At 41.1% G+C, this 12,399-nt stretch overlaps 1 protein-coding gene across 3 annotated transcripts in view; it reads left to right on the top strand.

The window, feature by feature from the left end:
• Window positions 1–11,778, top strand: part of LOC109414301 (androgen-induced gene 1 protein) — a 60,729-nt gene extending 48,951 nt beyond the window's left edge. For 2 of the 3 annotated variants that reach the window (XM_029858574.2, XM_019688118.3), the window contains exons 2-3: window positions 10,824–11,044; window positions 11,108–11,778. In XM_029858574.2, the coding sequence (XP_029714434.1) occupies window positions 10,824–11,044; window positions 11,108–11,450 (564 nt within the window). In that variant the 3' untranslated portion in view covers window positions 11,451–11,778. Of the gene's footprint in view, window positions 1–814; window positions 1,427–10,823; window positions 11,045–11,107 lie in introns of those variants that run through there. The other variant, XM_019688117.3, reaches the window with a different exon arrangement.
• The last annotated feature ends 621 nt before the right edge of the window (window positions 11,779–12,399 follow it).

The following is a 12,399-nucleotide window of genomic DNA, read 5'->3' on the forward strand; positions in this document are numbered from 1 at the left end:
GATTGGAATCATATGTATTGTACCTTATTTTATTGGAAATAATTAAGGAAAGGTGATCAACTTCCCCCAGATTACGGTAGCTGAGTAAGTGAACTAATCGCTGAATGATTGCCAAATCAAAAAAAAAAAACAAAAGATAACATGTTATAGCAACTTATCTTAAAATTAAACTATATTAAAATCCTCTAACTAGTTTATAAGATAAAATGTTATATGGAATATTAAATAAAAATCAGAGCATTCCTTACCTGCATCAGTCGTAAATTGTGTGGCAGGGTGAAGATATTTAATGCCTGAAATTAAGGAAATATTTAATAAAAAAAGCTCCTGGACCGACAGGAAATCAAATCCAGATACCTTCAATATCTTGACTAATGGTTATAGTGAACCAAAAATTACTCTAGAAAACCCTATTACGAAGCACCGTCCACAATACAACCACCCTACACATATTCTCTGGCTCTTTATTTTGCTCGTGAATGCTACAGTCAGAGTGAGCGAACCAGGAGAAACGTCAAGACCAAATTACCTTCCATTATTATGGTGTTGGTACAAACCTCCTCTTTCTCATATAGGGAATCGCGCTACTTGGGCGGTGGCTTCTATATTCGTCTGTTTTCCACTATAACTCAGTCAATCTTGAACCAATTGACACAATTCTTGGAATGCGGTGAGATAGGTATAGTATCTACCCGTGTACAAAATTTCAAGTCAATCGGTTCAAAATTGACCGAGTTACAGTGGAAAACAGAAGAAAATAACAGACGAAGAAAACCACCGCCCAAGTAGCGCGATACCCTATGTACCAAACATCATTCCAGTTTGTTGTCTGCCTGCTTGCGTATACACTCCGTCTCCGGCGTCCGTCTATCGCTGATGTGTTTTTCATTTTTATTGTACCACCTTAATTTCTGATATCTCGCTATCAAATACCCTCCTCTCATCAAGTGGTTCCAAAGTACAAAAGTGTTCCTGCGAGTTATACCCAATGAGGTTTTGTTTAAAAAATAATCACTACTAGAGTTCACTTCGCCATTCATACTATCACATCTTGCAAAGTTCACGTCGCGGGTGAAATCCGGGTTTGATATCAACCGCAGCAGCCGTCGCGGGGTTGATACTCAGTCTCGAGAGTGCATAAACAGCGTTGAAGAGCTGTCGGTGTCAATAGTCGATTAATCTGTGCTTGTTTGGAGGCGCAGTCAATCAATCACACTTGCTTGAAGCAATGGCCAAGCAGAAAAGCAACGACGGATACAACCAGGGCATCTACAAAGCCCTGCGGACCCTGATGCATTTAATTCTGGTGGTACAATTCTCGTACGGAATCTACTACGATTTCACCTATGTGCACTTCCCGCCGGAGATGCGGCGACCCGGTGGCGAATTCGGGGGTAAATTGAAGTATCTCACCGTCTGGGATGCGGTAAGTGGTCGCTGATGGGGTGGGAAAATGGGTCGGGTTGTGTTGGAAATCGAATGGAAATTTGCATCATGCATTCGCGTGGTGTTGGTTGATACCGTCTTAGTGAATGAGAGGCGCGTGTGTGCCGGAAAAGCGACGTTGCATAACAACAGGCGCTATGTGGAAAAACACAAACAAACCCTTTCGCTGCCGGGAAAATTATTCAAACCATTCAAAAAGCTTCAAGGGTCGTCGACAGAAGATGTTATATATTTGATAATCGTTGTTGCTTGGCTAAGACCACCTCTGTGTCTTCCCGACTGTCACGGAAATGAGCTTTTGTTAGTAGGAAAGGATGGAAAGATACATGATGTCTCACGATGGATGTAATTTATTTTTAATGCGAATAAAGAATACGTCGATATCTATAGAGGAGACTGGGTAGACTTGATCCCTTTTTGAGCCTACTTTTATCCCTAAGAAGGGTCTTAGAATGTTGCTTCGATATGTGTTTGGGTAAGGCACGTAACACATATACAATGATATGTGAGTAAATCCTTACTTTTTATAATGTCTTTTATTTGATTTTTCACATAAGATACAGCAATAATTATTAATAAAGCGAATGGCTCTTGATTGAAGTTGAGGTTACTATGAATAGTAGAGTATCGAACATTTTATCGTATTTTCTCTCTAAGATCATGTTAGTAAAGCAGGTAAAATAGTATTATTATGTATGAATAAATCCATTTTGGCTTCCATACACCATATGAATTTCAATACTTGGATGCGATCCACAACCCTGATTACCAATACCATTACCATCTTTCACGGATACTTTCAGAAACTCCTCCACTGAATCCTTAAAATATTTCATGCAGCTATTCATCAATACATGTATTTCACATTTTTATTTGGGTTTTCTCTTGGAAAATCTTTAATAAATATCTTTAGAAATTTTCCAGCGTTTCCTACAGAAATTCTTATAGATGTTTCTGCCAAGAATTCTGCAAAAATATCTTTAAGGATTACTTTGAAACCCTTCATTACATTTCCTCAGTAATTATTCCTTGGATTCCTACACACCAAACGCTTTCAGCAATATTTTGGCTGAATTTTGCCGAGCTGAAGGGTCCAGCAAAATTGTGTGCTGAACTTTCAGCAAAGTTTGCTCAATTTCAGTGAAACGTTACTGGTGATCAGCAGAGTTTACTGAAAAAATCAGCAAAATGTTGCTGAATTTCAGCAAAATATTTGCTAAAACCTTCAGCTCGGCAAAATTCAGCAAAATTTTGCTGAAACTCTCAATCAATTATTGGTATGTATAAAATAGCATCCAGAGATTATTTCAGAAATCCCTCCAGATATTCCTTCAGAAATGCCAGATGTAAAGATTTTTTTTAGTAATTTTACCAAAGTTTCTTTCAGAAAGTCTTCTGTAGATTCCTATAGAAAGAAGAAGCCTGTAATATCACTTAGAAAACCTTCCATTAATTCCTTCTAAAATTGTTCCATGTTCACTAGAGATTGCTCCAATTTTTTTTTGATAGAATTCCCCTAAAAAAACCTTTTATGAAAATCCTTCAGAAAACTGTAAATTTGGAATTCCTTCTTAAGGCAAAACTGGAAGCATTTCCTCAACTTTTCAGTTTTTGATTTTTTTTTAAATAACGAAGCAATATTTACAAAAAACGGTTTTCGTACACATGTAGAGTATGGATCAATGTATCTTCAAATAGAGGTGAACCAGCGTCTGGCTAAAAGCCAAGATGACGACCGAACCCATTGTGGTGACTTACGGGCTGGCGAGCGCACCTTTCCAAGCTGTTCGAGCAGTGAAGCAACTATGTATCGACGAAGCTGCACGTTTTCCTGAGGCGGCGAGGGTTGTTGTTGAAGACTCGTACATCGATGATATTTTGACCGGTGCAGACACACTAGAGCAAGCGGTTCGACTGAAGGATGAGATCATCGGGCTATTCGACAGCGGCAAATTCGAGCTCCACAAGTGGTGTTCAAACACCAGCGAGTTCCTTCAAACTCTCCCCCAGGACAAAATCGAGAAGAAGCTAATGGTTAGCGAAAGGCAATCCGTGAAGGCACTTGGAATCGTCTGGAAGCCAGACGAGAATGTTTTCATGCTCAACGTTGACCCAGTAATACTAGGGAAGGCAGAAACTACCAAGCGAGAAATCCTGTCAAGCATCTCCAGATTTTTCGAACCCATTGGACTGGCCGGACCCATTACCATCGTGGTGAAACTCATCATGCAGAGCCTGTGGAAGAAGGAAAAAGAATGGGACGAAGAAGCAGACCAGGAGGACATCGACAAGTGGGTGGCGTTCAAGTCACAATTAGCAAGTCTCCAACAAATCAAGGTTAGCCGGTGTATTCTGCCATTCTCCTCCGCTACCATCCAAATCCACGGATTTTGTGACGCTTCGAATCTCGCTTACGGAGCATGCGTCTATGTCAGGTCCACAAACGAAAACGGTTAGGTCAATATGTCGCTAGTATGCTCGAGGTCACGCGTAGCCCCAATCAAAAAGGCAAGTAAATCCAAAAGGTCAGAGCCTGATCTGACTATACCCAGGATGGAATTATGTGGAGCTTTCTTGGGTGCTTTGCTCTTGGCTCAACTTGTCACTGATATCTGATCACTGATACGCTTTGAATATCCGTACCGATAAAACTGTTCTCTGGTGCGATTCAACTATCGCTCTTGCTTGGATCGCACGTCGCCCTGAGCAACTCAAGCAATTTGTGGCTAATCTAGTCACGAAGGTGGACGTCCCGAAAACATCCTTCATGAGCCTCAACGAGAAGACATCAGCCGTTCAACAGTTAGTGAAGCTACTGCAAGGGGAGGCCTACCCTGACCTAGTTCGCCAGCTGCAGCAAGGGAAGATGATCGACACGAAGCATAAGCTGATCTCCCTCTCACCGTTCATCGACGACCAAGGCGTTCTGCGAGTAGGAGGACGACTACGCAACAAAACTTGCAACTTTGACATGAAGCATCAGTACATCCTGCCTCCGTACCACAAGTTTACGGAAGCGATCATCCGAGAGTATCATCGTGAAAACATGCATTCCGGAAACCATAGCTAACACTGTCAGTGATCCGGGAGAAATTCTGGATTGAACGCGGCAAATCTGCCGTCAAACGCTTCAGCTGCTTACGATGCTTCCGTCATAAACCGAAACCACTGCAGCAATACATGGGTGAGCTAACAACGGATCGAGTCGAGCTCGTCTATCCATTCTACAACACTGAGTGGATTTCTGCGGACCGGTGTATTTGAAGCCAGCTATTCGTTCAACGACCCGTGTGAAGTCCTACATTTGTGTGTTTGTGTGCCAAGCAACCAAAGCGATTCATCTGGAGTTAGTTGGATCCTGACTTCAGTTGCATTCATCGGAGCCCTGCAACGGTTTGTGTCTCGACGAGGAAAATGTGCCAAGCTAATATCCGACAATGCGACAAACTTCGTCGGAGCCAACAACGACCTTAAGGAACTCCACGAACTGTTCAACTCCTAACCGTTCCTTAGGAAGCTCCAGAACTTTACCGAAAAAAAGGCCATCCAGTAGTGGATCTACATTCCACCACGTGCGTCATCATTTGGAGGATTGTGGGAAGCGGGAGTTCGATCGCTCAAGCACCATCTCTGTCGAACTCTTGGTGAAGCGATCCTGACCTTCGAGGAGATGACCACAGTTCTGACGAGAATCGAGGCTACATTGAACTCCAGACCACTATGTGCTATATCTGACGATCCTACGGACTACAACGCCCTGACACCTGGCCATTTTTTGATCTTCCGGCCACTGAACGCAGTAGCTGAACCCGACTTAACCAGCGCAAACATGCATTCTTTGTCCCGATGGGATAAAATCAAGCAATACGTTCAACATTTTTGGCGTAGGTGGAACGTCGACTACATCCACCAACTCCAGCAGCGTTGCAAATGGCATTCCAAGGTTTCAGTGGAAGTAGGGCAACTGGTAATCGTACGTGAAGACAACGTTCCTCCTCAGCAGTGGCTTCTAGGACGAATCGAAGAACTGTTCGCAGGCAAGGATGACATCGTGAGGGTCGTAACAGTACGCACAGCCCGAGGCGTATACAAGCGATCAGTATCACGACTCAGCTTGCTGCCTTTCAAGGACAACGACATAGAAGCAAGCAACCATATTGGATGAGGATCCAATGAAAGTGTGAAGTCCCGAGCTTGGTCCCGAGCGACCAATACAACGAAGTACCGAGTATGCAACGTATCGACGTGCCGAGATTCAATGCTACGACGTGCCGACGACGAGAAGATGTTGAAAGCTCCCTTTCAACGGGGGGAGAATGTACAAGGCGTCCCGAGTGAGTAAACCCCCGAGCATTGACAATGTAGGTAAATTTTCTGTGGTTAAATTAGACGAGTCCCGAGGAATAAAGACAAGTACAAACTAGACAAAGACAAACATAGAGATTTACCATCACTGCAACCTATAAATACTAGGGTAGAGTGTTGAATCTCTCTTGAAATAATACCACTCGACCCAATAAGTGTTACGCGATCATAGTTTCGATATAATAAAGCTAAATTGTTGTACCGAGAATAAACCGGTGTTAAGTGTTCCGATTTGAGTGAAGACACGAATCCCCCTTCAACTATCCGGGAAGCAGTGACCTATCGAAGAATACAGTCCACTTATCGTACCGAACAATCATAAAGAAAATGGTGGCAAATACTACACCATCTGTAGGCAAAGCGTTGCGGATGATTCGACCTAGGTTTATTGAACGTTGCTTAGGGATTAAAACATACTAATTGTAAAAAAATAGCTCTGTGGCCGTCTTGCCCCATATGGCAAAAAATATATGTCGAAAGTAACATTTTTCAAATGAATTTATTTTGCAATGGTAATGCAAAATAAAATGCTTTTTTGTGTTAATAAGATAGAAAAGACATGAAACAAAGGGAATGAGTGTTAAATAGCCATATTCTAATGAAAGTATATGCTTAGGGTGGCCATCTTGCCCCACAACCCCCTAAGTGACAAAACCCCACTTTCGAGTAAATTAGGTTTAAAGTTTTTGACCAATTTTTCATCCCATACAAAATGTATGGAGCTCCAAAATCAACCCAATTTTCTCTAATTTATTGTAATTTTTCCAATCATCGTAGAAACAATCTTAAAAAAGTTCCTGAAAGCTTGAAATCTGAAGAATTTTATGATATGCTCAGTTCAAAATCGATAAAATGGTCACTTACACCCCTTTGATTCTGGGCCCCTCAACTGTGAAAGTGCTCAAAGCACACTAAGTTGAAGCGAAGCAGGCCAAGTCCCAGTGGGGACGTAGAGCCACAACGAAGAAGAAGTTATGCAAGGAAACTGAAACGTTAAATTGTTGAAACTTATAGTCGTACAAGAGAAATAAATTTGAAAAATCTTTGGGTGACTACCATTGAAATTCCTAAAGGAGAACACGAATTAAAAATACTAGGTATACCTATATGAAAATAAAAACAATCAGGGGATTTTTTTTTTCTTTAAAACACCAAAATCTAACTTTGAAAAAAAAATGAATACTACAAACTTTTTCAAATTAACAATGTCCAATTGTAGTGGGGCGCCGTTCTTGATGCTTGCAAAATACGCCATGCGACCACGCTACGGCTCTGGTCATATTTTAGTAATGCCAATAACGGCGCCGGCCACGTCCTTACGGACATCAAGTACGGGAGGAAATGTTAGTAAGACAACCGTTGTTAAAGAGACCGGAAATCCCAGTAGTGTCTTCACGATTGTCTTCGGAAGGAATTTATGTTAGTAGGGTATGATACATTGTCATTCTATGAGTCACCTGTGATTGGTAATGTGATCTGACAATAGATCAATAAACAGTAACTTTCGCGCACAACCCACCACTTTTCTATACAAAAACATGTCTAATAAAAGAAATCCTGTCGTGCGTTTCCATTCCATTAGGAACCAGAAGCTTTAAGCCCATTCCATACAGAAATTAACCAAATGCAACAAAGGACAAACCAATGATCCAAACCATATGCATTCACATCAAGAAACAACACAGAACTGAGCATCTGCAAATCTATTGTTTTCGTTTTCAATGGTGAACGCGGTCGATTGTGCTGCAATAATTACTCACCCCATTAGGGTGAGTAAACATTGGAAAACACAACACAATCCTCTAAATTTTGTAATTTGTGTTCATGAAATAAAAAAAACTACATTCCAGAAAAAAAACAAACTCATGTTAAAAGCAAAAAAAATGCATTGAGATTTCTTAATGAATTCCTCCAACGACACTTTCAGAAATTTCTCCGAATATTTCTTCAGGAACATCTCCAGGCATTCCTCAAAGGACTTCTCCGGTTTTTTTTCCTTCGTGAATTTCTCCATGGACGTCTTGCGGAGTTCCAGATAATAATTGTTCCTGAACTTGTTCCAAGAAATGCTACAGAAATTCCTCTCATGATACCATCAGAATTGTTTACAGACTTCTGCAACGATGCATCGACAAATTCTTCCAGGAATTTTCTCATAGCTTCCTTCAGTGATTCCATCACGGACTCCTGCAGAGATTTTTTCAAGAATTCATCTAGGGAGATGTAGTAGGCCTTAGTGTATAAGTTAAATCTAGGTAGGCATTGTTTAATATTAATGACAGAACTGTCGATCATTCTTAAATAAACCTTGGAGAAGAGAACATCGTTGTTTGATTACTTCCTACAACATCAGAAGTGGGATCGCCAATGGTCTTCAGATTCAACTCTTTCCTGGAAAATGCAGTGAAGTGAAATCGAAAAAGCGGAATCCAATCTAGGGGTTGGAAATCTCGCCCGAGACGGAACTGCAAGAAATCTCGCGAAGTCTGAGGGACAGAAAGTTTTCAAGCCGATTCAAAACTGCGAATTCCATTCTAGGGGATGGAATATTCGCCAATGGAGAAGCTTTGAGAACAATCCACTGAAGAGAAGTGCAAGAGAAGAAGAGCAAATTAACTCATGGAAACACATTCAAGCTTTTGTAAAAAAAAACAAGTTGTTGCTGAAGAAGTTGGAGCTAGAAGTTTCTTGGAACCTTTGGCACGGAGAAAGCTTTCAAGCAAATTTCGATGATTCCGCTATCTTCTGGACACGCTGAAGAGGACGTCAACCATTACCTGAAAATTCATCGAACAAAAAAAATCAAAGTTGATGGCTGTCTCGATGAGGGCATCGAGATTGTCAGGATGGCCGAGCTGTATTAGACCGTAGTGTATAAGTTAAATCTAGGTAGGCATTATTTAATACTAATGACAGAACTGCTGATCATTCTTAAATAAACCTTGGAGAAGAGAACATCGTTGTTTGATTACTTCCTACAGGAGATCACCAGACATTCTTCAGAATGTATCCTGCGATATATTTAGAGGTTCCTCCAGTGATTGTTCCAGTGCTTTTTCCGAGGATTCTTTTAGGCATTCCTCCAGAGATTTCTTCAGGGATTTCTCCATATTTTTCTTCAATAATGCCGCTAGAAAATGCTCCAATAATTTCATCTGGAATTATTCAAAGGAATTATTTCAGAAAATTTTGACAGCGATTATTCTAATTCCAGGAATTCCTTCCTTCTTGGAGGCTATCCAAGGCTTTCTTCAATGATTCATCCAGAAGTTACTGCAGCCATGGAATCCTTCAGATTTTTTTTTTCAGGGATTCGTCTAGGGATTGCTCTGCGAATTCTTCCAAGTATATCTTCCAGAATTCCTCGAGAGATTCCGCCAGGAATTCCTTCAGGAATTCATACATGGATTTCACCAGGATTTTTTCCAGGGATTTCTCCAGGCATTCGTCCAGGAATTTCTTCCGGGATTCCTTCAGGTACTCCTTCTAAAATTCTTCCAGGGATTCTTCCAAGAGTTCCTCTAGGGATTTCGGCATAAATTCTTCCAGGAATTCCTCCGGGGTCTCCTTGAGGAATCCGAGGATCTTCCAAAAATTCCTTCAGAAATTCGTCAAGGAATACCACCAGGAATTCCACAAAAGATTTCTTTACAAATTTCTCCAGGGTTTCCTCCAAAAATTTCTCTAGAGATTCCTCCAGGAATTCATCCAGGGATTTTTTCAGGGATTGCTCAAGAACTTTTTTCAGGGATTTCCTCCTGTGGGATTTCAAAGGATTTTCCAACATCAATGAAAATTCAAAGGCTTTTCCAAGGAAAATCTAAAGGATATTTCAAGGAAATTTATGAGTAAATTTTAAGGGGTACCAGGTATAATTTAAGCTTGACTTCAAGAAACTCCTCTAATAATTCATCCCGGAATTTCCCCAGGATTTTTTCCAGAAATTCCTCCAGGGATTAAAACGATAATTTTCCAGAATTGCTGCAGGAATCTTTTAATGATTCCTTCAGAAATTCCTGTCGGGATCTTCCCAGGCATGCACCCATGAATTTCTCCAGGATAATCTGAAGATTTTTTTTAATTTTTTCAAGGATTTCTAGACAAATTATTCCAACGATTTGTATTGGAATTCCCTAAGATAATTTTAGACTGATTCATACAAAAGCTAGGCAATTCTCCGAAAAGTCATCCAGCAATTCCTTCCCAAAAAATCTTTTAGGAGTTCATCCATGAATTTGTTCAGGAATCTATCCGTGAATTTCTTCCTTTGCTGCTCCTGCAAATGATTTTCTTCAGAAGTTTTACCTGCGTTTCTTTCAAGAATATATTCTGAGGTTCTTTTTTTTCTCTAAGAATCCCTACAAGAAGTTATTCATTATTTTTTTCAGGAACTTCTCCAGACATTCCTGTGGGAATTTTTCCAGAGATGTTTTGAAGAAGTTTAGAACGTCTTGCAGTGATTCTTCCAAAAAAATGTCAAGGGACTCCTTCAGAAATCCCCCCTGAAAATGCCTCAAGGGTTTCCTCCAACGTTAGTTTGAGGACTTATCCTTGGATTCCTTCCGAATTTCTCCAGGAACTTGTCTAAAGAGTTTTCAAGGCTAGTTCCAGGTATTCATTCAGGGATGCTTTTGTAATAAAATGCTATTTTATTCAATTTCATTGAGTTGCGTTTAGTTATAATAGTTAGAAGGAATAAATTTTCTAAAAGTGCTCAAAACAGAACAATACATAGGCAGTCGGGTGCCTGACACTTTTGCCAGTCGTGACATGGTGGTGTGAACCATCAACCAAGCCGATCTTTCCAAGGTCGTGCGGAAAAAGTTTCACGCACTCGATGTATTCGTTCAATACATAGCCTATGTTCACCTTCTATACATTTTTTCACGTGTTTGCAAGCATTTCATTATCCACTTTGATCTCTACTCTCTTGCGTTCTGAGTAGAAAATGACCGAAAAAGCCATAAAATCATTAAGCAATACATTAACAACCTCGCCATTTCCGATTTCAGATTCTCCAAGCGATCTACTTCACCGTATGCCTGATCAACGACTTCATCGGTACCAATGAGGTGGCCCCACGTAAGACACCACTCATCCGGAAACTCAAGGACTACATGCTGGCCGCGTTCGCCTTTCCGGTGGCCCTCAATGTGGGAGTCACCTTCTGGACGCTGATGGCCATCGATCGCGAACTGGTCTTCCCCAAGGCGCTGGATGCCGTTTTCCCGGGGTGAATCTACCGATATTTAGCAAAGAAAGTCAACCGAACCTAACATTCCTTTCCCTGTTCCAGCTGGCTGAACCACGTGATGCACACTAACATCGTGATCTTCATGATCCTGGAGATCTGCACCAGCTTCCGGCAGTATCCATCGCGCAAAGCCGGCCTCGCCGGGCTGGGTATCTTCATGGCGTGCTACCTGTCGTGGTTGCACGTCATCCGGCACTACGGCGGAATCTGGGTCTACCCGGTGCTGGACGTGCTGAATCTGCCGCAGCGTATCGTGTTCTTCGCCGTCAGCTTGGGCTTCTCCGTTGGGCTGTACCTGTTCGGAGAGTTCTTCAACAACCTGATCTGGACCAAGGAGCTGAAACAGCTGAAGGCGGGCGCCGGTGCCAGTAAGAAGACCAAATAGAGCGGGCCTTTTCTGACACATTTTGTGCAAGCGTGTGTAGTAGTCGTTGTTGTTGATGCATGGACGAGACCGAAGCGAAGCTTGCGATCGTTCGGTTGTTTCCAGTTTTTTTTTGCGATAGAGTTGTCATTTTCCATTTGATTTAGTCACATCTAACCTTCGAATAGAGACCTGTACTTTTCATTTTCTCTAACATTGTCGTAGAAGCTTTAATCAATTTATACAATTAAGTGCGATTTTCCATGTTTTTGAACCATTGGTTTAACCCAGCATCTGTGATTCGTCCAACTAATAGTTGCAATGCAATAAATACATGATTATCAGTTTATCTATTGTTTTTTTTATCGTTAAATTTTTTAATTCCGATTCGATTTAATTTCTTGTTTAGAAAATTATGAATTGGTGAACCTGCCGGATGGGGCCGAATAATCATACTGTTGCTTGTTTTATGTGGCCGTAGGAAATTCTGTTTGTTGTACGTCATTGGAAGAGCACGACAGCTGATCTACATCCAAAGATAGCAATTGGTTACAAAAGCTACAACAAATCGTACATTCGCAGAAAACTGGTAACTTTTCCAAGATCCAAAAACAACAAAACAAAACGAGAAGAAAAAGAATAACCTGAACAAGAAAAATAATTGTCCAAACTACCCTTAAGCTCAGCTCTCGACCACTAAAGCATTTCACCGTAAAGAATAACATTGCATTCCTGACCATAGGAATTTCCAAAGCCGTTGTAAGAAAATTTTGGAACCTTCCAGCACAGACAATATCTTTGATTTCAGGTTAGTGAACCTACGCTGGAGCTCAGAACGAAAAGAATTAACAAAATACACTTTCCATTTTTATGCAGAACAGCTAGTTCCGCACCTAACTTTCTGGCTGCTTAAGCTTATGAGGCTCACTTTGAACTTAATCGGAACTTCAAACTGTATTACAAGAACCGA

This window comes from Aedes albopictus, chromosome 2 (genome assembly GCF_035046485.1).
Source record: "Aedes albopictus strain Foshan chromosome 2, AalbF5, whole genome shotgun sequence".
NCBI lineage: Eukaryota > Metazoa > Arthropoda > Insecta > Diptera > Culicidae > Aedes > Aedes albopictus.